General features: G+C 43.6%; 1 protein-coding gene across 3 annotated transcripts in view; it reads right to left on the bottom strand.

Annotated features, from left to right (window-relative positions):
- Positions 1–16325: 16325 nt before the first annotated feature.
- Positions 16326–25329, bottom strand: part of LOC120991971 (zinc finger protein OZF-like) — a 576950-nt gene continuing 567946 nt past the window's right edge. The window contains exons 1-3 of one of the 3 annotated variants that reach the window (XM_040420734.1): positions 25205–25227; positions 24960–25080; positions 16326–18433 (exon numbers count right to left, since the gene is read on the bottom strand). In XM_040420734.1, the coding sequence (XP_040276668.1) occupies positions 17295–18433; positions 24960–25080 (1260 nt within the window). In that variant the 5' untranslated portion in view covers positions 25205–25227 and the 3' untranslated portion in view covers positions 16326–17294. Of the gene's footprint in view, positions 18434–24959; positions 25081–25204; positions 25228–25329 lie in introns of those variants that run through there. The other 2 variants (XM_040420731.1, XM_040420733.1) reach the window with 2 other exon arrangements.

Consider the following 25329-nt stretch of genomic DNA (forward strand, 5'->3'; position numbering starts at 1 on the left):
TCCAAATGTGAATGCCAGTTTGTACTGATCCCTCTCGTCAACTTAATCGTCCAATATCCTTGTGCACAGTCAAGGGCGGTGAAAATTTTTGATCCTTGAATTTGTGCCAAACATTGGTCAATATATGGCATGGGCCATCCAGACATGTAAACACTTTTGTTTAATTGTCTTAGGTCCAAGCAGAGACAAAATTGACCATTGGGTTTGAGGACTCCAAGTATAGGATGGCTGAACGAGCTATGTATTGGATGGATAATGCCCCTCCTCTCCAGGTTCTTGACAATTTCTGATAGTGACTCGTAAGCCGCCAGCGGAAGTCGGTATTGTAAAGACAGGGGGTGCATCGGGATCTGTCTGAATTCTTGCAACATGTAGATCTGTTTCTCCACAGTCATAAGAATCCTTGGCGAACATGTCCTGGAACTCTGTGAAGAGCTCTTTTAGCTGTTGACGCTCTGACTCATCAGAGCATGCATCAGCTATAGAGACTTGTTCTTCCACCGCTCCTGAAATTCTGAAAAGATTTCAGGCTGACTTAACTCATAAGTTTCTTTAAGCTCACTGGTTGTCATTTTGGGTGTAGCGTACCTTATCCTTTCCTTGTTGGCAGGACTCGTACTCCTTCTCATCGATTTCATGGTTGAAAACCAATGATGACTCTTCGATGTGGCATGTACCTTCTTCAGAGCTGAAAGGATAACAGAATGGATATTAAATAACCCCTCAGGTGTTGATGAAAAACTATGTTCTACTACCTGTTCTTCTGTTAGGTATTCATCAGGAATAAGTCCAATGACATTATTCTGGAATCCAAAGGTATAGTATTCTGAATCCACAGCTAGACCAATTACGGTGTCCTTTTGTAGGGATATGCTATGGGGAGCCATGTTATGGATTACCATATGTAACGGATCCTGATGGATGTTTATCAAAGGAGTAGGCTTTACCTTTAGGCCGAGTTGCTGCATCCGGTTGGACAAACAGATCAAAGCATTTGCGTTCTTCAAGTTTTGTCCCTTCTTCATTTGAATGGGAAGAAGAAATGGTTTGCATCCTTCAGGGATTTTAACCTCCTCAGCAATAGAGATGCCGCGAACATAAAATTTTCCATTCGCGAGCGGCGAGCGCGAATTTCTGCAAATGTTCGCGAACCGGGCGAACCGCCATAGACTTCAATAGGCAGGCGAATTTTAAAACCCACAGGGACTCTTTCTAGCCACAGTAGTGATGGAAAAGTTGTTTCAAGGGGACTAACACCTGGACTGTGGCATGCCGGAGGGGGATCCATGGCAAAACTCCCATGGAAAATTACATAGTTGACGCAGAGTTGGATTTTAATCCATAAAGGGCATAAATCACCTAACAATCCCATTTTTTGAACAACGTAGTTTAAAACATACAGTGTGTGTATACGATCAGGTATGATGTTGTATTGATCAGGTAGCGTAAGGGTTACGCCCGCTTCACAGACATTGACAGACCAAACTCCCCTTTTAATGCACCGCAAACAGTCCATTTGCCCAACCGCAAACTTCCCATTTGCACAAGGTTGGATACCAAGCTAGCCATGTCCCGTTGATGTCATTGAAGGTTTCTTCCTCCACCCAGCCACGTACAATACCAAGGGTCCCCGAAAGGTGAATTGAATTAATTTTTCGAACGGGGAGATGGTTAAAAAAACGCTGGCTCCCTCCCCTTCATTTAAATCCACGCCACGGTCACTGCGTCTGCGCCGTGCAATTTACTCTCACACCAGATATGAGTGGTATTTTCTGTAGTTCTCTCTTCTCATCAGTTTAATCCCTGTTACGTCCCCAATCTGGGGTCCATTTATTAAATTGATTTTTCGAACGGGGAGATGGTTAAAAAAACGCTGGCTCCCTCCCCTTTGTTTGAATCCACGCCAGGGTCACTGCGTCTGCGCCGTGCAATTTACTGTCACACCCGATATGAGTGGTATTTTCTGTAGTACTATTCTCATCAGTTTAATCCCTGTATGGTCCCCAATCTGGGATCCATTTATTAAATAGATTTTTCGAACGGGGAGATGGTTAAAAAAACGCTGGCTCTCTCCCCTTTGTTTGAATCCACGCCACGGTCACTGCGTCTGCGCCGTGCAATTTACTGTCACACCCGATATAAGTGGTATTTTCTGTAGTACTATTCTCATCAGTTTAATCCCTGTTACGTCCCATATCAGGGTGGGATTGCCTTTTGTGAAAAAAAATTTAGGCCGGGTACCTTCGACTGCCTTCACAGTGACAGACCAAACTCTGATACACCTAACTGAATTGATTTTAGGAACCGGGAGATGGAAAAAGCAGCTTGGTCGGTCCTCTTACTCCCAAGTTGGGGCACTAACGGGTGCACGGAGCAATGTACTGTGACACCCTATATGAGTGGTGTCTTAACTAGTACTATTCCTATCAGTTTAATCCCTGTTACGTCCCCTATCCGGGGACGTGTGTCGAATTGATTAACCATTGTCGAATTAACGAACCATTACGACATCCTGCAATAATTTAGTTCTGAACTTTGTACTTGCTTTGTATTGGAATTGATGGGGATTTTTTTAAATTGTCTGCATTATTTCTAATAAACTATTAAGAGACTTTGTTATAATTTTTTTTATTTTATGTATTAAAAACACACCCATACAACTTAATTTTTATTTTTTATGTTTTTTCTATGAAAAATTATCCACCCGATCGCTTTTGGTCTGATCATAATGAAGCAATGGCCTTATCATCTGGGGTGTGGCAACATTGCCAACACACTCATAGAGGTGATGATCGCTTCATTGTGATACGCAAGCCCCTTCACCACAACAAGGTAACGATCACGAAGGGGAATTGACACTTGTATGTGCCTTTTTTTGTTTGTTTTGTTTTTGAAGCCACAGTGCAGCACCAGAGGCCAGAAAAATTAGGCATGTACACATGCCTGAAAAATAATGTTATTGTTGCAGCAGCTGTTGTAGCAGCGGCCGGAAAAATTGATGTTTTCAAGGCAGAAAGGTGACTAAAACATTGCGGCTTGAACACTAGTTGGTGGCGGAGAATTCCCGAAAGTCATCCGGTATGCAGACATTAAATACAGCAGCGTGGGGACCATTTTGAGGCCAAGGCATGTCATCAGGCCTTTTGTTAGTCAAACGTATCCCCCACTGTCAGTCCCTTCGGGATCCATGCCTCATTCATCTTAATGAAGGTGAGGTAATCAACACTTTTTTGACCGAGGCGACTTCTTTTGTCAGTGACAATGCCTCCTGCTGCACTGAAGGTCCTTTCTGACAGGACACTTGAAGCGGGGCAGGCCAGAAGTTCTATCGCAAACTGGGATAGCTCAGGCCACAGGTCAAGCCTGCACACCCAGTAGTCAAGGGGTTCATCGCTCCTCAGAGTGTCGATATCTGCAGTTAAGGCAAGGTAGTCTGCTACCTGTCGGTCGAGTCGTTCTCTAAGGCTGGATCCCGAAGGGCTGTGGCGATGTGTAGGACTGAAAAAGCTCTGCATGTCCTCCATCAAAAACACATCTGTAAAGCATCCTGTCCTTGCCACCGTGGTCGTGGTAGGAGGAGGATTACTTTCACCTCTTCCCCTGTTAGATTCCCGTTGTGCTGTGACATCCCCCTTATAAGCTGTGTAAAGCATATTTTTTAGTTTAGTTTTGAACTGCTGCATCCTTTCTGACTTTCGGTAATTTGGTAACATTTCCGCCACTTTCTGCTTATACCGGGGGTCTAGTAGCGTGGCCACCCAGTACAGGTCGTTCTTCTTCATCCTTTTTATACGAGGGTCCCTCAACAGACATGACAGCATGAAAGACCCCATTTGCACAAGGTTGGATGCCGAGCTACTCATTTCCCGTTCCTCGTCCTCACTGATGTCATTGACGGTCTGTTCTTCACCCCAGCCACGTACAACACCACGGGTCCCAGATAGGTGACAACAACGAGCACCCTGGAATGCCTGCTGTGGTTGGTCTTACTCCTCCTCAAAGCCACATTCCTCCTCTGACTCCTATTCCTCATACTCCTCTTGCAGCGTTGCCGCAGGTCCGGCAAGCGATGATGACAAGGCTGTTTCTGGTGGTGATGGTGACCACAACTCTTCCTCTTCACGCTCATCTACGGCCTGATCCAGCACTCTTCGCAGGGCACGCTCCAGGAAGGAAACAAATGCGATGCGGTCGCTGATGGTGCCTTCGGTGTGACAGACTAGGTTTGTCACCTCCTCAAAAGGGCGCATGAGCGTCCAGTAACGTGGCAAAAAAATTCCTAGCTCCGCAGAGGCTGTCCTAGCACCCCGGTCATACAAATACTCGTTGACGGCTTTTTCTTGTTGGAGCAGGCGGTCGAACATTAGGAGTGTTGAATTCCAACGTGTCGGGCTGTCGCAAATCAAGCGCCTCACTGGCATGTTGTTTCGGCGCTGAATGTCTGAAAAGTGTGCCATGGCCGTGTAGGAACACCTGAAATGGCCACACACCTTCCTGGCCTGCTTGAGGATGTCCTGTAAGCCTGGGTACTTAGACACAAAGCGTTGTACGATGAGATTCAACACATGTGCCATGCACGGCACATGTGACAACTTGCCCAAATTCAATGCCGCCAACAAATTGCTTCCATTGTCACACACCACTTTGCCGATCTCCAGTTGGTGCGGGGTCAGCCACTGATCCACCTGTATCCGGGATGTGGAATAGGCCCTGGGGAGCTGGGGGGATTCAGTTGATGTGCAGCCAGACGCCGCAGCAGAAGAGGACTCAGCCGAGGAGGTTATGGAAGAGGATGGAGTAGGAGGAGTAGAGGAGGTGGCAGTAGGCCTGCCTGCAAGTCGTGGCGGTGTCACCAACTCCGTTGCAGAGCCACGCATTCCATGCTTGGCAGCCGTCAGCAGGTTGACCCAATGCGCAGTGTAGGTGATATACCTGCCCTGACCGTGCTTTGCAGATGGACCCTTGCCCCAACACTGTATGCCAGAGATGCCATGACTTCCTTTTCAATTACGGAGTAGAGGTTTGGGATTACCTTTTCTGAAGCATATAAATAACTAAAACAGGAGGGTAGCACGGAAGCACTGAAAAATTATAAGGAAAAAAATAGAACATGTAAAAAACTAATAAAAGCGGCCAAACTAGAGACCGAGAGACTAATTGCCAAAGAGAGTAAAACTAACCCTAAAATGTTCTTCAATTATATAAATGTTAAAAAGTATAAATCTGAAGGTGTCGGCCCTTTAAAGTGTAATGAGGGGGGAGTCGCAGAGAGCGACGAGGAGAAAGCAAAGCTGTTAAATATTTTTTTCTCCAATGTATTCACTGAGGAAAATAAACTGTCAGATGACATGCAGAATGTAAAAATAAATTCCCCATTAAAAGTGTCCTGTCTGACCCAGGAAGAAGTACATCAGCGACTTAAAAAGATTAAAATAGACAAATCGCCAGGACCGGATGGCATACACCCCCGTATCCTAAGGGAATTAAGTAATGTCATAGCCAGACCCTTATTTCTGATATTTGCGGACTCTATACTGACAGGGAATGTCCCACAGGGTTGGCGCATGGCAAATGTGGTACCATTATTCAAAAAGGGTCCAAAAACAGAGCCTGGAAACTATAGGCCGGTAAGTTTAACATCTGTTGTGGGTAAACTGTTTGAAGGTTTTCTGAGAGATGCTATCTTAGAGCATCTCAACGGAAATAAGCAAATAACGCCATATCAGCATGGCTTCATGAGGGATCGGTCATGCCAAACTAATTTAATCAGTTTCTATGAGGAGGTAAGTTCTAGACTTGACAGCGGCGAATCAATGGATGTCGTATATATCTGGACTTCTCCAAAGCATTTGACACTGTACCACATAAAAGGTTAGTATATAAAATGAGAATGCTCGGACTGGGAGAAAACGTCTGTAAGTGGGTAAGTACCTGGCTCAATGATAGAAAACAGAGGGTGGTTATTAACGGTACACACTCAGATTGGGTCACTGTCACTAGTGGGATACCTCAGGGGTCAGTATTTGGCCCTATTCTCTTCAATATATTTATTCATGATCTTGTAGAAGGCTTGCATAGTAAAGTATCAATTGTTTCGCAGATGACACTAAACTGTGTAAAGTAATTTACACTGAAGAGGACAGTATACTACTACTACAGAGGGATCTGGATAGATTGGAGGCTTGGGCAGATAAGTGGCAGATGAGGTTTAACACTGATAAATGTAAAGTTATGCACATGGGAAGGAATAATGCAAGTCACCCGTACATACTAAATGATAAAACACTCGGCAACACTGACATGGAAAAGGATCTAGGAATTTTAATAAACAGCAAACTAAGCTGCAAAAACCAGTGTCAGGCAGCTGCTGCCAAGGCCAATAAGATAATGGGTTGCATCAGAAGGGGCATAGATGCCCGTGATGAGAACATAGTCCTACCACTTTACAAATCGCTAGTCAGACCACACATGGAGTACTGTGTACAGTTCTGGGCTCCTGTAAACAAGGCAGACATAGCAGAGCTGGAGAGGGTCCAGAGGAGGGCAACTAAAGTAATAACTGGAATGGGGCAACTACAGTACCCTGAAATATTATCAAAATTAGGGTTATTCACTTTACAAAAAAGACGACTGAGGGGAGATCTAATTAATATGTATAAATATATCAGGGGTCAGTACAGAGATCTATCCCATCATCTATTTATCCCCAGGACTGTGACTGTGACGAGGGGACATCCTCTGCGTCTGGAGGAAAGAAGGTTTGTACACAAACATAGAAGAGGATTCTTTACGGTAAGAGCAGTGAGACTATGGACTCTTTACTGTAAGAGCAGTGAGACTATGGACTCTATACTGTAAGAGCAGTGAGACTATGGACTCTTTACGGTAAGAGCAGTGAGACTATGGAACTCTCTGCCTGAGGAGGTGGTGATGGTGAGTACAATAAAGGAATTCAAGAGGGGCCTGGATGTATTTCTGGAGTGTAATAATATTACAGACTATAGCTACTAGAGAGGGGTCGTTGATCCAGGGAGTTATTCTGATTGCCTGATTGGAGTCGGGAAGGAATTTTTTATTCCCCTAAAGTGGGGGAAATTGGCTTCTACCTCACAGGTTTTTTTTTTTGCCTTCCTCTGGATCAACTTGCAGGATAACAGGCCGAACTGGATGGACAAATGTATTTTTTCGGCCTTATGTACTATGTTACTATTATAGAAGTAGAGAAATTGAAACTTGGAAATTTGCAATTTTTTTTTTTTTTGCTAAATTTGGTATTTTTTTATAAATAAAAATGATTTTTTTTTACTTCATTTTACCAGTGTCATGAAGTACAATATGTGACTAAAAAACAATCTCAGAATGGCCTGGATAAGTCAAAGCGTTTTAAAGTTATCAGCACTTAAAGTGACACTGGTCAGATTTGCAAAAAATGGCCTGGTCCTTACGGTGAAATAAGGCTTTAAAGAGGACCTTTCATTAAAGAGGACCTTTCACTAGAAAAAAAAAAGTAAACTAACTATACAGACATGGAGAGCGGCGCCCAGGGATCTCCCTGCACTTACTATTATCCCCGGGCGCCGCTCCGTTCTCCCGGTATAGCCTCCGGTATCTTCATATGTTAGGCTCCACCCAGTTGAACCTGCCAGCTTCTCTTTCTCCCATGCTGTAGCACTGGCCAATCGCAGCGCTCAGCTCATAGCCTGAGAGAGAAAAAAAACTCTCAGGCTATGAGCTGAGCGCTGCGATTGGCCAGCTCTACAGCATGAGAGAAGGAGACCCCGGCAGGTTCCACTGGGTGGAGCCTAACATATAAAGATACTGGAGGCTATACCGGGAGAACGGAGCGGCGCCCAGGTATAACAGTAAGTGCAGGGAGATCCCTGGGCGCCGCTCTCCATGTCTGTATAGTTAGTTAACTTTTTTTTTTCTAGTGAAAGGTCCTCTTTAATGACACCTTATTTCACCGTAAGGACCAGGCCATTTTTTGCAAATCTGACCAGTGTCACTTTAAGTGCTGATAACTTTAAAACGTGAAGTTTTAGTGAAAGGTCCTCTTTAAGGAGTTAAAGGTCTGGGGGGCTTCGGTGATATGTTGTTTTCTATAGGATCATGGCTTAAGGAAATAGGAGTGTATGTCCTGTTACTGCTGTGCTTTCTATTTCTTTTCTATGTGGCGGTGAGAATGACCTGCTGCTTGATGAATCGAGTCGCGAAGAGCCGTTCAGAGGACCACGTTATGATCGCAGAGAATCACCCGGAGCAACCGGATTCTTACTCCTGGAGGACCAACCCAAGAAGAACCTTTTGAAGGCATTTCTTTATTAGAGACACTTTAGAGACTTTTCACTGTCACACCCTTTCCATACGTTACGGTCAAGCAACCGAAGAGGCCCAAGAATGCTAGGCCAGGTTCTTCTTGTTAGTTCATCTGTAGTGTAGCATATTTCCCTTTACATGTTTATTCCCTTTAGAGGTCTGGTTTGAGTGATTGTAGTGTTAGGGAGCCGTTGAAATGACGACATATGGCAAAAAAGGGGGGAACTGTTGTGGAAAAATTATTGGTCGCCGTTTGGTTGCCATCTATCCTATGGAAATGCGCAGATTCGTTCGCGTTCACATCGCGCAGAAACTTTCGCACGATGGTCTGGTCGTCCCGACCTGTAGCTGATTTGTGCCCGGCCTGGTATTACAGGATACCAGTCTCATGGCCCCGGATGGGGACCGTCGAACGAATGTTTCTTTATCCGCGAGGATATGCGTGGCAACAAAAATGTGCGAATAAGTGTGCGACCGCGCGAACATAAGTTTGGCCTCTTTGCTGTTAAATCCAGAACCTTTTGGAAATAACTATATGATAAGATAGTGGCCTGTGATCCCGTATCAATTAAACCCCTTATTGGCCCGATACGTTCATCTTGAAGATAAGAATCCACAAAATATCGGCCTTCAACCTGAAATAAATCACAAAAGAAATTAGAATGTTTGCTCATATGATTCCTCTGGAGGGTTTGACCTCTCTGCAGTGTCGCGACCTCTGGTGAATCCTTGACATTCCTGTTACACAGAGCAGGAGTAGTAGCCCCTTTGGGGAAAACTGGACTATGTCGCAGTTTATAGACGGCTCACAGAGTGATGCTGAGAGGTAAGGAATTTGTTAGACACGGTATCTCTATTGTCTGATTGCAAATGAGCATAGGCTAGTAAGGTGTTAATTTGCTGTTGGGGGAGGCTCAGGCTGAGAACATTGCAATGCCACTGCCTCAGAGGCCCCCTAGAAATGGAAGATGGGTTACTGTAGGTTCTTTTAGACTGAGAGTTGTGGATAGAAGACATGTCCCACAGTCTGTGGCTCTCCATAATTCATTTGCAGCACTTTCAGAGTGCAAAAGCAACATGGAGGATGGCTCAAGCACAGTGAATGAGAAACAATCATCTCCCATGCCTAAAGTATGTAAGACTGCAGCCAAAGACAAAAAGGAGAAGGGGAGGATTGATAGTAAGCAGCTGTTGGTGGGTGATTCCATCATAAGAGGTGTGAAGTTTGAGGAGAATGGTGTTGTGAGATGTCTCCCTAGTGCTACCGCTAGCAGGGATAGACGACGGATCCTTCATATTGTTAGGCAAGCAAAGCAGGAAAGGGAAGTGGATGTTATTGTCCATCTTGGGACAAACGATCTGGCTTGCAATGAGGTTTCAAAGGTGAAAGAAGCTTTTCACACACTTGGAAAGGATATACGGGAGGTTGCATCAACTGTTTCATTCTCTGCAGTTTTGCCTGTGTATAACCTTCAGCATGACAGGAAGATGCGGATTAAGCAATTCAATGTATGGCTTGGTGAATGGTGTCTGAACCAAGGGTTTGGCTTTGTGTCTCATGTTAGCTCTTGTTGGAATGGAAAAGAACTGTACAAGAAAGATGGTTTGCATCTTTCTCTCAAGGGAACGAATGTCCTTGGTGAACAGTTCCAAGTATTTGCTAAGGAGCATTTAAACTAGGAAAGGGGGGCAAAAGAGTGATAATCCAGCAGTCCAACTGCCCCCCGGAACAATGCCAGAAGATGCCAGTAGCACAAAGGTTAAGAAATGACAAGCTCAGATTCTTGTCTACAAATGCTCGCAGTTTAGGGAATAAGATCAATGAACTTGAGGCTATAATGGCATCTGAGAATATACAGTCGTGGCCAAAAGTTTTGAGAATGACAAAAATATTAGTTTTCACGAAGTTTGCTGCTAAACTGCTTTTAGATCTTTGTTTCAGTTGTTTCTGTGATGTAGTGAAATATAATTACACGCACTTCATACGTTTCAAATGCTTTTATCGACAATTACATGACATTTTTTTGCAAAGAGTCAGTATTTGCAGTGTTGGCACTTCATTTTTAGGACCTCTGCAATTCGACTAGGCATGCTCTCAATCAACTTCTGGGCCAATTCCTGACTGATAGCAACCCATTCTTTCATAATCACTTTTTGGAGTTTGTCAGAATTAGTGGGTTTTTGTTTGTCCACCCGCCTCTTGAGGATTGACCACAAGTTCTCAATGGGATTAAGATCTGGGGAGTTTCCAGGCCATGGACCCAAAATGTCAATGTTTTGGTCCCCGAGCCACTTAGTTATCACTTTTGCCTTATGGCACGGTGCTCCATCGTGCTGGAAAATGCATTGATCTTCACCAAACTGTTGTTGGATTGTTGGAAGAAGTTGCTGTTGGAGGGTGTTTTGGTACCATTCTTTATTCATGGCTGTGTTTTTGGGCAAAATTGTGAGTGAGTCCACTCCCTTGGATGAGAAGCAACCCCACACAAGAATGGTCTCAGGATGCTTTACTGTTGGCATGACACAGAACTGATGGTAGCGCTCACCTTTTCTTCTCTGGACAAGCCTTTTTCCAGATGCCCCAAACAATCGGAAAGAGGCTTCATCGGAGAATATGACTTTGCCCCAGTTCTCAGCAGTCCATTCACCAAACTTTCTGCAGAAGATCAGTCTGTCCCTGATGTTTTTTTTGGAGAGAAGTGGCTTCTTTGCTGCCCTTCTTGACACCAGGCCATCTTCCAAAAGTCTTCGCCTCACTGTGCGTGCAGATGCGCTCACACCTGCCTGCTGCCATTCCTGAGCAAACTCTGCACTGGTGGCACTCCGATCCCGCAGCTGAATCCTCTTTAGGAGACGATCCTGGCGCTTGCTGGACTTTCTTGGACGCCCTGAAGCCTTCTTAACAAGAATTGAACCTCTTTCCTTGAAGTTCTTGATGATCCTATAAATTGTTGATTGAGGTGCAATCTTAGTTGCCACAATATCCTTGCCTGTGAAGCCATTTGTATGCAACGCAATGATGGCTGCACGCGTTTCTTTGCAGGTCACCATGGTTAACAATGGAAGAACAATGATTTCAAGCATCATCCTCCTTTTAGCATGTCAAGTCTGCCATTTTAACCCAATCAGCCTGACATAATGATCTCCAGCCTTGTGCTCGTCAACATTCTCACCTGAGTTAACAAGACGATTACTGAAATGATCTCAGCAGGTCCTTTAATGACAGCAATGAAATGCAGTGGAAAGGTTTTTTTGGGATTAAGTTAATTTTCATGGCAAAGAAGGACTATGCAATTCATCTGATCACTCTTCATAACATTCTGGAGTATATGCAAATTGCTATTATAAAAACTCAAGCAGCAACTTTTCCAATTTCCAATATTTATGTAATTCTCAAAACTTTTGGCCACGACTGTAGATGTAGTGGCTGTTACTGAGACGTGGTTTAAGGGGAGTAATGACTGGGATATATCAATACCAGGGTTTTCTCTATACAGGAAAGACAGAGAAGGCAAGAAGGGGGAGGGGTGGCCCTGTATGTGAAAGATAGCATAAAATCTAATTTGATACAAGTTAGCGAGAACAATTTAGAGTCAGTTTGGGTCACCTTGCAGCTTGATAATCATAAGGTAACTCGTGTAGGTGTGATATATAGACCACCTAGCCAAGTCAAAGAATCAGATAATCTACTAGTTGAGGAAATAGCTAAAATGACATTGAAGGGGGAAGTTATCATTATGGGAGACTTCAATCTTCCAGATGTAAACTGGAAAACCAAAATAGCTAGTTCTGCCAGGAGTACAGATATTCTAAATTCCCTACTGGGATTATCTCTACAGCAAGTAGTTGAGGAGCCAACCCGGAAGGAGGCCATTTTAGATTTAGTATTCACAAATGGGAATTTGGTATATGATATTACTGTAGGGGAAAGCTTGGGATCTAGTGATCACCAGTCAGTGTGGTTTACTATAAGTACAGTGACTGAGTCACACCACACAAAAACAAAAGTTTTAGATTTTAGAAAAACTGACTTTTCTAAAATTAGATTAGTGGTATACGAGTCCCTATCAGATTGGAACAGTTTCATTGGAGTCCAGGAGAAATGGGACTACTTAAAAGTGGCACTATTGAAGGCAACAGAAAATTGCATTAGGCTTGTCAGTAAAAGCAAAAAAAGGAAGAGACCGCTGTGGTACTCAGCAGAAGTGGCCAAAATCATTAAAAACAAAAAGATAGCATTTAGGAATTATAAAAAAATAAATAAACGAGGATGACAGGCAAATTTATAAGATTAGGCAGAGAGAGGCCAAACAAGTTATAAGAGCTTCTAAAGCACAGGCAGAAGAGAAAATAGCTCAGTCAGGGGAAAAAAGGCGATAAGGCATTCTTCAGATACATAAATGAAAAAAGGAAACTAAAACAAGGAATTACCAAATTAAAAACAAAAGAAGGAAGGTATATGGAAGAAGATAAAGAACTAGCTGACTGCCTCAATGAATACTTCTGTTCAGTTTTTACAAAGGAAAATTAAGGAATAGGACCTCAGCTAGGAAAGAAGACTAATGAATCTTTTGATGCATGTCTTTACAGAGGAAGAGGTTCTAAGTCAACTGTCTAAAATTAATACAAATAAGTCACAGGGGCCTGATGGGATACACCCAAAGCTATTAAAAGAGCTCAGCGGTGAACTAGCAAAACCATTAACAGATTTATTTAACCAATCACTGGCAACAGGAGTCGTCCCAGAAGATTGGAAATTAGCAAATGTTGTGCCCATTCACAAGAAAGGTAGTAGGGAGGAGTCGGGCAACTATAGGCCAGTAAGCCATACTTAAGGAGAGGATAGTGGGTTGTAGTCAATGGAGTATATTCAGACCAAGGTCTTGTTACCAGTGGGGTACCTCAGGGATCTGTTCTGGGACCCATATTGTTTAATATCTTTATCAGCGAAATTGCAGAAGGCCTCGATGGTAAGGTGTGTCTTTTTGCTGATGACACAAAGATTTGTAACAGGGTTGATGTTCCTGGAGGGATACACCAAATGGAAAAGAATTTAGGAAAACTAGAGGAATGGTCAAAAATCTGGCAACTAAAATTAAAGTGCAAGATAATTCACCTGGGGCGTAAAAACCCAAGAGCAGAATACAAAATCAGTGATACAGTCCTAACCTCAGTATCTGAGGAAAGGGATTTAGGGGTCATTATTTCAGAAGACTTAAAGGTAGGCAGACAATGCCATAGAGCAGCAGGAAATGCTAGCAGAATGCTTGGGTGTATAGGGAGCGGAATTACCAGTAGAAAGAGGGAGGTGCTCATGCCGCTCTACAGAGCACTAGTGAGACCTCATTTGGAGTATTGTGAGCAGTACTGGAGACCATATCTCCAGAAGGATATTGATACTTTGGAGAGAATTAAGAGAAGAGCTACTAAACTGGTACATGGATTGCAGGATAAAACTTATCAGGAAAGATTAAAGGACCTTAACATGTATAGCTTGGAAGAAAGACGAGACAGAGGGGATATGAGAGAAACTGCTAAATACATAAAGGGAATCAACAAGGTAAAAGAGGAGAGAATATTTAAAAGAAGAAAAACTGCTACAAGACGACATAGTGTTAAATTAGAGGGGCAAAGGTTTAAAAGTAATATCAGGAAGTATTACTTTACTGAGAGAGTAGTGGATGCATGGAATAGCCTTCCTACAGAAGTGGCAGCTGCAAATACAGTGAAGGAGTTTAAGCATGCATGGGATAGGCATAAGGCCATCCTTCATATAAGATAGGGCCAGGGGCTATCCAAAGTATTCAGTATATTGGGAAGACTAGATGGGCCAAATGGTTCTTATCTGCCGACACATTCTATGTTTCTACATCGGGGAAGATACATCATTGCAGGGATCGACATGATCAGACTGTAAAATAGATAACATATTAGACACCTCCTTCCTGGCCTCAATTTTAGGGTCAGGTACGCTGCAAGGCAAAATAGCATTAAAAATCACATTAGATTATTCCTCAACCCCTTTGATAACCTTGCACTGGCCTGGGCTCTGCTTTATGGGGCTGAGCTGGGACCTGCAGTTGCCCCTAAAAACGGTTCAGATTATCTTCCTAGGGACCCCTGGGACAACTTACCTATGATGTCACACAGTTTGGCCACTTGTTCTGCCAACTGATCATATCGACTGTTTGATTTGCGCTCAGTTTGGTCTTGTGGTGCGCCCTGGTTATTGGAGGGTGACCTATCCCTTGGTGAATTAGAGGGTTCAGACCTACCTTTCCTCTGTTGTCTAGGCCTGTTATTTCAGCTCCTGTATCCCTGGGGACCCCTATTGTAATAGGGACGGTAGTTAGACCTCCCAGCACCAGAATTATTCCCCTCTGACCCATTTGGGGGTGTGACTGCTTGGGTTCTACCTGTTGCAGCTGAGTTTGTTGGACAGGTTCTGTAGACTGAGGGTACTTACGTGGCTGTGATTCAAATCCCAAGCTAGGGTTTATCTTAGCTTCAGCTACACCTTCTTACCCGTAGCATGACATTCACTGATATTATACAGTGATGTGGCAGCCGTCACAAACCAATCTAAGAGAGTTTCATAATAAATGTCTCTAGCTAGGCTAAGTTCGATTTGGGTTGGCATTGCATCATAGAACAACTGCTTAAACTCCTCAGATTCCCAGTTTGGGGACCTATATGCTAACCCATAGGCATTTTTAAGGACAGAGAGGAATTCACAGGGGCTTTGATTGGGCCTACATGTGAGCCTATAAATGTCACTTTTTGCAGCAGTAATGGTTCGGTAAGGTCCGAATTCCATTTTAATTTCATGTAAAACATCTTGCCAATTTTGAATTCCTCTATCACTAAAGGAAATAAAATAGTGCCGGTACTTATCTTCAAATGCCCAGGGTAGAAATCTGATCCGGTCAGCATCAGCATATAACTTTAAAGAATCCATAGTGGATTCATACAATTCTAAATGGTTCGCAATATGAAAAGAACCCTTTTTGGAGAATTTGGGCACCGTGGTATTTAGAAATGTAATAATGCTTGATGCATTCTGATTCTTTTCTGAATACTGGGGTTTTTTCTTCCTAGGAGTATACAATAGTGAGGAAGACATAGGGGGACTGTGTGACTCCCATCATCCATCTCCAGGAGTCAGGAGGGCGGAGAAGGACCCCTCACCCCATCACAGAGCCTCCCCTTTACCCCCTGATACATGAGCAGAAGATCCTAGAGCTCACCCACAAGATGATAGAGCTGCTGACTGGAGAGGTGACACTGCTGGGAATGCTGGGAAATTCTCCAGTAACAGCACTGGAGGGGTCTGGGTGATGACGGTGTCATTGTGTTGTCAGGTTCCTATAAGGTGTCAGGGTGTCACTGTCTATTTCTCCATGGAGGAGTGGGAGTATATAGAAGGACACAAGGATCTGTACAAGGAGGCCATGATGGAGGAGCACCGCCTCTTATATCACTGGGTAAGAGTCGTCATGTGCAGTGTATACAAGTGTGTGCTGGGACATGTAATGGAGGAGCACCAGCCTCTTATATCACAAGGTAAGAGCTGTCATGTGCAGTTTATACACGTGTGTGCAGTGACATGTAATGGAAGAGCACCAGCCTTGCCTCACAAGGTAAGACCCGTCATGTGACTCATATGCAGTTACATATAATGGAGGACCTACAAACTCCTTCTCACATTACATTAGAGGCTATGTGTTCTTTTTATGTCAGTCATATCCGTAAGGCTCCAGTCACATGAGCGTGTCCTTTTGGCCTCCATCGGGCCGGTATAGTAGACTACACTGCTCTATCAGAGACGTCCTGTAAAACCTGTGTTCTGCAGTGCATACAGTGTAGATATAAATTAAGCTTATGGGCAATGTCCACCCCTGTATTACTGTATAGAGCCTGACGTTGGAACTTCTATCAGAGGGAGATATTAGGAAACCCCCTTTTTTTAACACATTTTATTAGATTTTTACAAACACAGAAATCTAGGATACAGAGCCATCACTGAGAAGAACTTGGGCGTAATCAGCAAATGAAATATTGTAATTTACAGGAATTAAATTGGTAGAAAGAATCTGGATTAAACTGCACAGACATTAAACTCATATTTCAACGCGTGTCTCTGGGAATGGGGAAAGGGAGGAGGGAATTACGGAGTGGGGAAGGAAACAGAATTGTATTGTCTGTGGATCAATCCATTCTCAAGACGATGTGGTAGATTCATCAGGTAGCCATTACATTAGTGAGTCAGAGATCACGGATTGCTGTAGGCACCAAATGATGAATTGAAAACAAACTCACAATTTCTGTCCGATTCTTGAAGCACAACCTGTCTTCCCCCCTGTTATTTAACCCCTCAGATGCTGCTCAACTCTGATCGCAGCATCTGAGACTCACATTCAGGTGCTCAGGGGGTTAATCCAGGGATAAAAAAATATTATATTCACCTCATCCACTTGCTCACGGAGAGGCCATCCGCTCCCTTCTTGATTGAAGAAAACCCGCCAAAGGACCTGTTGTGAGCGTGATGACAACGTGATCATGCTGGCCGCGTGCAGTGTTGTTATCACTAATGACGTCACTAGGCGCGGCCAGCATGATCATGTGGTGACGTCTTCACGCTCACTGCAGGTACTTTGGCGTGTGTTATTCAATCAAGATGGAGCGGGTGGCCTCTCGGTATCAAGTGGATGAGGCGAGTATAATTTTTTTATTTTCAACCACCATTATAGGAAAAATGTATTTGTTTCCATGAAGCACAAGGAAATTTGGCTTCACGGCTAATCAATTTTTTCCTAAATTTCGGATCAAATTCTGTTTTGTATGCTTCGATTCACTCAACACTAATAGTGGCATAAACAGCACGGCAGCTGCGTAAGTATTAACAAAACCATCTTTCTTGAACAGGTCAGAGGAATGTCTGTATTTTTCATAATGACCGGAGAGGTCCATAAAATATTTCAAAATGGTTTCTCTCCTGTGTGACATCTCTCATGTATAACAAGATTTGATTCATCTGAAAAGCACTTCCCACACTGTGAACATGAATATGGTTTCTTTCCTGTGTGACGTCTCTCGTGTTTAACAAGAACTGATTTATGTGTAAAACATTTCCCACATTCTGAACATGAATATGGCTTCTCTCCGGTGTGAATTCTTTCATGTATAAGAAGAGTTGATTTCTCTGTAAAACATTTCCCACATTCTGAGCATGAATATGGCTTCTCTCCTGTGTGACTTCTCTCATGTATAGTAAGAGTTGATTTATCTGTAAAACATTTCCCACATTCTGAACATGAATACGGCTTCTCTCCTGTGTGACGTCTCTCATGTCTAACAAGAACAGATTTTTGTGTAAAACATTTCCCACATTCTGAACATGAATATGGCTTTTCTCCTGTGTGAATTCTGCCATGTTTAACAAAACTTGATTTACCTGTAAAACATTTTCCACATTCTGAACACGAATACGGCTTTTCTCCTGTGTGAGTTCTCCCATGTTTAACAAGATATGATTTACATGTAAAACATTTACCACATTCTAAACATGAATATGGCTTCTCTCCTGTATGAGTTCTCTGATGTATAACAAGACTTGATTTTTGTGTAAAACATTTCCCACATTGTGAACATGAATATGGTCTCTCTCCTCCGTGCTTTCTCTGATGTGTAACAAGACTTGATTTTTGTGTAAAACATTTCCCACATTGTGAACATGTATATGGTCTTTCTCGTGTGTGACACTTCTCATGTTTAACATGCTGTGATTTCTGGGTAAAACAATTTACACATTCAGAACAGGAGCATGGTTTCTCCCCTGTGTGAATTCTGCTAAGTATTGAAAGCCTTGAGAAAGGTTTCACAGTAGTAAACCTGTTACCCTCTTTCTGACCTCTACTTGGGGTAGCAATGTGTGATTTATCAGGACAAGGTTTGTCATAATTAGTGGAATTATATGACACATCTGTACTGTGAAGTCCGGAATGTACGTTAAAGGAAATTAGGTTTTCTCCTGAAAAGTTCTGCATGATATCTTCATCTTCTGCTTTAATATTCAGTGATAACATGAACTTTCCATCAGAATTCATATTCGGGTTTTCTGTTAAGATAAAAATTGAAATCAGTTTTTTTTGCCAGACTGCACAATATGTAACATTCTTATTAGGACTCATGCACATGACCATATGTTCAGTTTGCATCTGATCGGATTCATTTTAATGGGACCACAAAAGATGCGGACAGTACACTGTGTGCTATCCATATCTGTATGTCCATTCTATGGCCTCAGAAAGATGTTACTACACGTCCTATACTTGTCCATTTTGCAGACAAGTATGAACATTTCAGCAGGAGTTAAAAAAAAAATGGTGGCATGCACTTGGCCGGTATACATGTTTTGTAGATCTGCAATTTTCGAACCGCAATGTAGATATGGTAGTGTGCATGAGGACTTAGACTGGAAACGGATCCATCAGAAGGCAGAGGTATAAGCTATTCATACTGAATCCACTCCTGGCTGTGGTTAAAAAAAACTGGATGTGAGATTCCAGCATTATTAAGCTTTCTATAACTTCCTGACAAAGTCCAGGATTCTGCTCTACACCTGGTCATGACTTGTATCACATACAGTAAATTATGACTTGATAAAACTCAAAATGTTAAATGCCTGACTATGTCTGGGAACCAGCCATGCCCACCCAGAGCTCCATTCACAAGCTCCTTCCAGTGTACCTCCTCCGCTGATGAAATCTCACATTCTGCCTGTCTGCCGGCAACTGTTTCAGTGTGGAATTCCACCTCTAATTCCACCTGCTGCTTTATATTACTGCTGCTTGTACTGAGCAGGTGCGAGACTCCAGCAGCAGCAGGGGAGGAGGTGCACTGAAAGGAGCTTATTACACTACAGGTGGACAGAGAATCCGTGCAGCATGTGAATTCAGGACTCATGAGCGCGCTCACTCTCTACCTGATTTGTAAAATGCTAATTTCAATAGAAGCAATTCTGACATGGAATTTCATCAGGTCTTTTATTTGGTACTTCATGCAGTTTGTACAGTAGAATATAGGGAAAGATCCTCTTTAAAATCGTTATGGACAGTCTAAATACGGCCATCAGCTACGTTTAACAAGATAATGCGCCATGAGGTGAAGAGCGCGTCTCCGGCTGAATTCTCGGACATGACAATGTGGTTTATAAGGTCTAATGGCCGCACAGTCACCAGATCTCAGGTTTATAGACATCTGTAGGATGTAGTGGAATAGTGAGGCCATCAATCAAAACCTGTAATAAAGGTCTCCAGCACCTTGTTGGGTCCATTACACTAAGAATTCAGGATGTTCTGAGGGGACGAGGGTGCTATCAAGAATTAAGAAGCTGGAGCTAATCAAGTGTCCTGGGAGTGCAGGTAACCATCACTGAGACGTCTGTGTCTGTACAATAATTACATGTGACATCGGAGATTCCTGATAATCATGGAGCTGATGACTGAAGTCCACCGACAGGAAGCCAAAAAACACCACAACCAAACATCTTTAACCTCCTAATGACCAGGCCTGGTTGTCATTTATGACCAATCATTCTTTTTGTATTTTCATTGGCGTATTCCAAGACTCACATTTTTTTTATTTCGGATGATGTAGCTGTATGAGGGCTTGTTTTTTGTCTGCCGAGTTGTAGGTTTCAGAGACAACATTTTGTAGTCCATGTAATTTATTGTTCAGCTTTTATCAAATGTTATTTTTGGAAGGAAACTAAAAGACCCAGCAATTCCGCTGTTGTTCTTTGTGGGTATTTGTGCTGCTTACCCCACAGTAAAAAAAACAGATTAACTTTATTCTATGGTATGATAACAAGGCAGCAATATCAAATATGTAGAATATTTGTCATATTTTAGTTCTTTTGTACAATAAATCACAACTTAAAAAACTAATTTCAGTGTTGTTGCACTCCAAGACCCAGAATTTTTTTCATTTTCCATCATGTACCTGTATGAGGGCTTATTTTTGTGACTAGTTGTTTTTTAATACCATTTAGGTTTAAATTTCATACTTCAAGAGGTGGCAGCCCGGTAGTTCCCCTGCAGCGGAGTCCAGACATTAAAGGGTGCAGACCACGGGAGCTGGTAACGATCCTAGGAGAAGCTCCAAACCATACCTGTTCAAATGACACAGCGGATCCTCATCCACTTTGTTAGAGCTTGCTTCCGCCATGGATTCCACTAATCCACCCAGGGTGGGACGTCCTAAAGTATTCTAGGAGCTTATTAACCAGTGCAGTTGTTAGGAGCAACTCCTGCAATTTATAAACACCATCTTGACACACTTGGATTCCTTGGTGGTTTCAGCTCTGGTTCTGAATCCACAGGCTGCAGCATCTGCACTGTCACAGCAGCTCCTTCCTTAGTAGGTCCTGGCCTGCATCTGCCACCATGCTATGAAGGACAGCTCAAGTCTTTTCATGGATTCCTCGATCAATGCACTGTTCACTTGCAGAGGCTTGCGGGTCTGCTTCCCTCCTCAGAACAAGTCTTCTAGGCAAAGGCTTGTGGGTCTGCTGTCCTCCTCAGAACAAGTCGTCTAGGCAGAGGCTTGCTGGTCTGCTTCTCTTCTCAGAACAAGTCTTCTAGGCAGAAACTTGCGGTTCTGCTTCCCTCCTCAGAACAAGTCTTCTAGGCAGAGGCTTGCGGGTCTGCTTCCCTCCTCTACCTAATATTCCATTGCAGCATATTGGAATGGACTTTATTAGATTTGCCGCCATCATCAGGATGCACAGTTATATGGGTGGTTGATCGCTTTTCCAGTATGGCACTCTTTTTCAAGATGAAGTGTTAAAGTGGGTGTTTTTTGATATGTTAATGATTTTAATTCCAAATTTATCATTGGAACTGTGGCGAAACCAACCTCGCCACTGGGTTTCGGAGGGGCCTGGCTACCAGCCTCTTGCCTCAGGATTATGGCCCATACTAACTTTAAAGGAGAAGACAGACCGGCCGCACAGCTTAAATCTGTCTTTGGAATTGTATTTTATGTTATGTGAGGGTACCCAGATAGCTAATTTTATTGTATTCGTGTAGTCTGAGTGCCATTCACCTAATAATATGCACTCAGACTTGAGCTATCTGGGGATATGTTAAATGTCTGTGTTTACTGTAAGGGTTGTGACATTGCATGTTTAAATGGTGATTTCTGTCCTGTTGTCCCCACATGTGTATAGGCGATTTCCCTTTGTCTTGAGAGATAATTGAATTGCTCCTCGGGTGTCTCCAGGGCAGAGAGGAGGAAACCATGATGCATTGTGGGGATGTGTTGTGTCTGTGTATCCTGAGTTGCTACGTATCTGTCCTGTGTCACAGTCTTCCTTCTGGTCCCCTAGGGGCGTGTCCACCAGATGGGGACCTGCATAAATACGGGCGGCTAGCCCTCAATAAAGTGTTCCTGTTTTATCCTTCATGTGGAGGCTGGTGTTTGGGTAACTGATCGACACTGGGGGATTGCTATATGCTGGGAGATTTGCTATACTCCCCTGGCTATAACTACTAGCTCTTTTAAGAGCTGTTCCTGCTCTCTGGTTTTAGGAGAGGTTCACCCACTGGAGCCTGGAGCCTTGTCGTAGGTCCAGGGTGGGTAGGAGACGGTGAGACCTCAACCAAGCTTCGGCGGTTCGTGGGGTCTGCAGTGCGTACGGTGTCAAGTGGAGTGCTTGGAGTCCTCGGAAAGCACTAGGAGCATCTATCAACGGAGGAACCCGGTCGGGGTGCTAGGGGTTCCGTTACAGGAACTTATTTAAAAAGTCGCTAAAAAATTCCAAAAGCCACTTCAGTATACAGAGAAAAGTGTTTGGTTTAAAGATGATCCAAATATAACAAGCAATCTTCGCCATTTGATAAATTTGGTGTAAAGTATGCCAAAACTGACTCAAGGAAAACTGACTTTATAAATTTTACCCTCATGATAAATTCCCCATGTTGTCTCTGATGCAATCTGCCTCAAGATTCTGGAGGTCTCTCTGCAGGTTGTTGGATGTCTAGTTGGACTTCTCTGTGGACCACCCGCAGTCCAATAGACAGGTGGAGTGAGCTAATCAGGTTCTAGAGAATTATCTATGTCACTTTTTTCTTCTAGTCAAGACATCCGAGTATCGTTGCTTCGTTGGGCTAATTTTTCCTATAACAACGACTCACATCTATAGGCCATTCGCCCTTTTACATTGTATACGGAGCACTCACGTATTCCTCTTTTCACTGCTGGCGCAGAGTCCTACCGCACTTCTCTCCTCGGGACACGGTCTTCCAAGAATATTCTTTTTGAAGGGGCTATCCGGTAATAAATAATGAGGTCCTATCCCCAGGAAAAGTCATCAATATCTGATCAGCGGAGGTCAGACACCCGAGATCCCCGCTGATCAGCTGAAAGAAGAGACCGGCCTTCCCCGTGAGTGCTGTGCCCTCTTCCTAGGCCATGTGACGTCACAATACATTGGTTAAATGGCTTATACCAAGCACAGCCTTTATACTATGTACAGTGCCATGCTTGGAAAGATGCTGGGAGCCAGATGTGCTCACCAGAGCGGCAGCACCCTGTAATAGCTGATTGGCGAGGTGCAGGGACCCCCACCGATCTGATAATGACATCCTATCCTGAGGACAGGTCATCATTATATATCACTGGATAACCCCTTTAAGATAGCATCCGTCCTACAAAGTTGCTTCTTGGGACCATTTGAGATGTTGAGACAAATCAGTCCTCTCTGTTAGAAACTATAACTACCCCCATCTCTACATTCCCATCTCCTTCCAGGTGTCCCTCTCTCACTGCTCCTGTATCTTAGGAGTGTTAGAAGAAGAACCCGCTACTGGACTGGAAAGGTTTTGGTCCACAGGAAAAATTCTGAAAACTTGCTGGAAAATCATGACAGCTCCTATGCGAGGAGCCACCCCATCCATGAGAGGAAATTTGGGAAGATAAAAAGGTTTACACCCCACCACACCTCAGTGATTGTATGGAAAAAATTCCGGAGGAGAGAGCATAAAGGTGAGCAATGGCAGCACCATGCAGGATTAAACTATGAGCCCAAAAAAATAATGAGCCTGTAGAAGAGTGGGGTAAGTAGAAATGACTGGGCCCCACAGGACATTTTTTAATCGGGTCCTCTTCTCCAGCAACTTCTTCACATCCTCCTATTCCGGTGCAGCCTCCACTCCTGCAGCTAGTCAAGATCACTCAGACCGGGCCGGCAGCCGCTCCGTCCATTTCCTACAACTATACTGTAAGTGATGTCACTGTCTATAATGTCATTATATAATACTATTGAGGAAGCCCAGCTGACAATAAAATCTTTTAGTCCTCCTCCTGGGTGGGCCCCATAGCAGCCGATTCCCATATAGCTACACCCCTGCTGTAAAACCTTCCTCCCAAAAACAGTATCAGAATCAAGCAGGAGCCTATAATACTTAAAAAGTGTGGGGGTGCTCCAGTTGCTGCTCTGCAAATCTGGGAGAGAGTAGCGCAGGAGGTGGCCACCACCCTAGTGGAGCGAGAACCAAACCCGTCAGGGGGGTTAAGAATGAATAACTATCTAGACCCGTCCAGCAATGGAGCCCGATCTGACAAACCTCTTTTTAGTCAGAATTACCATCTCAATATCCATGATGAAAAAAGAAGAAGATGAGAAGGTCTGGGGTGCAGCAGAGTTCCCTGATATAGAAGATCTCCTCTCAGAGGGGATGGAGGTTCTACCACTAGCACCGGAATCCATGTGGATCAAGATCTCTTTGACCACTATGGGGCAATCAGTAGGACTGAAGACATAGTCGAATTCCAGATACCAATTCTGAGTGAAATATATACCGCTAGCGGTTGGTCCTCAGGATCTAACAGAGAAAATCTTTGCCTTTCTGTTGTTGCATTAAGTTTTATGTTGGGAGCCCCCACCTTTCTACAATCTTCTGAAACACACTGTCGTTCAGCCACCACTCCCCCTGACCGAGTTTTGATCTGCTGAGGAAGTCGGCCATCTTGTTGTCCTTCTCCCCTAGATGAAAATCTCCATGACTTGCTTCTAAAGTGAAGGAATTCTTGTTCCCCCCTGATGGTTTACATAAGACACTGCTGTGATAAAAAATAAAAATCACGCGTCTCAGAAATGTGGGCCAGATGCCTGCAGCTTCATGGCCTTCAGCTCCTTGAATTTAGAAGAGAAAGAGGGAAGTGTAAAAAATAGGGAAACTCCGGGCGCTGCACTGGTGTCTTGTAAAATGATATTTGTAAAATCCATTAAAATACAAAATGAAAACAGTCTCTCGGTAAACGACGGTAAGGAGCTTCATGTACTGGGGACCGATATATTGTTGAAGGAGTTACATGGGGGGAGCGCCCCCACTTCTCTATATCTTGTGAATTTGGAGGAGACATGACAAGATCTCAAGTTCCAATGAACTTGCCAAATATTTGAGCTGGAATGTGGAGATGGAAGAGGCTGTCTAAAGAATTTGGGGAGCCATCCCCATTGGACAGAATTTTCAACTAAAGGGGTATTGAATGCATCTGGGATATGAGACTGCTAGAATTGTTGAGGACCAAGACAAGGACAGAATATGAAGGCACTTTCTCCATTCATGATTCCATACCTGTGGTGACATCTCCTGGAATGTCCTCCTCCACCTCACTCTTACACGGGGGATCACCCATCATCCACTCTTCTTCATCCTCCACTTTAATAACAGTCAGATCTTCCTCCTGACTTGTCATCTGTAACAATTCAGTACAATACAGCAGACAGGTAGGAAATCTAACAGATCCATATAAGAGACCCCCACCATCTATGACTGCAGGACCCCCTATATAGATGTTTATAGGGCTCAGCTCCATCTACCTGAGGGTTCTCTGGGACCTTCTCCTCTGAACAGTCCTGGGAATACAGAGGACGGGGACATCTTTCTGGTGGATTTCTCCTCCTGGATCCATCTGTGGAGACAAAAGCACACATGGCCTCCATTA

The sequence above is a fragment of the Bufo bufo genome, chromosome 2, assembly GCF_905171765.1.
Source record: "Bufo bufo chromosome 2, aBufBuf1.1, whole genome shotgun sequence".
Taxonomy (NCBI): Eukaryota; Metazoa; Chordata; class Amphibia; order Anura; family Bufonidae; genus Bufo; species Bufo bufo.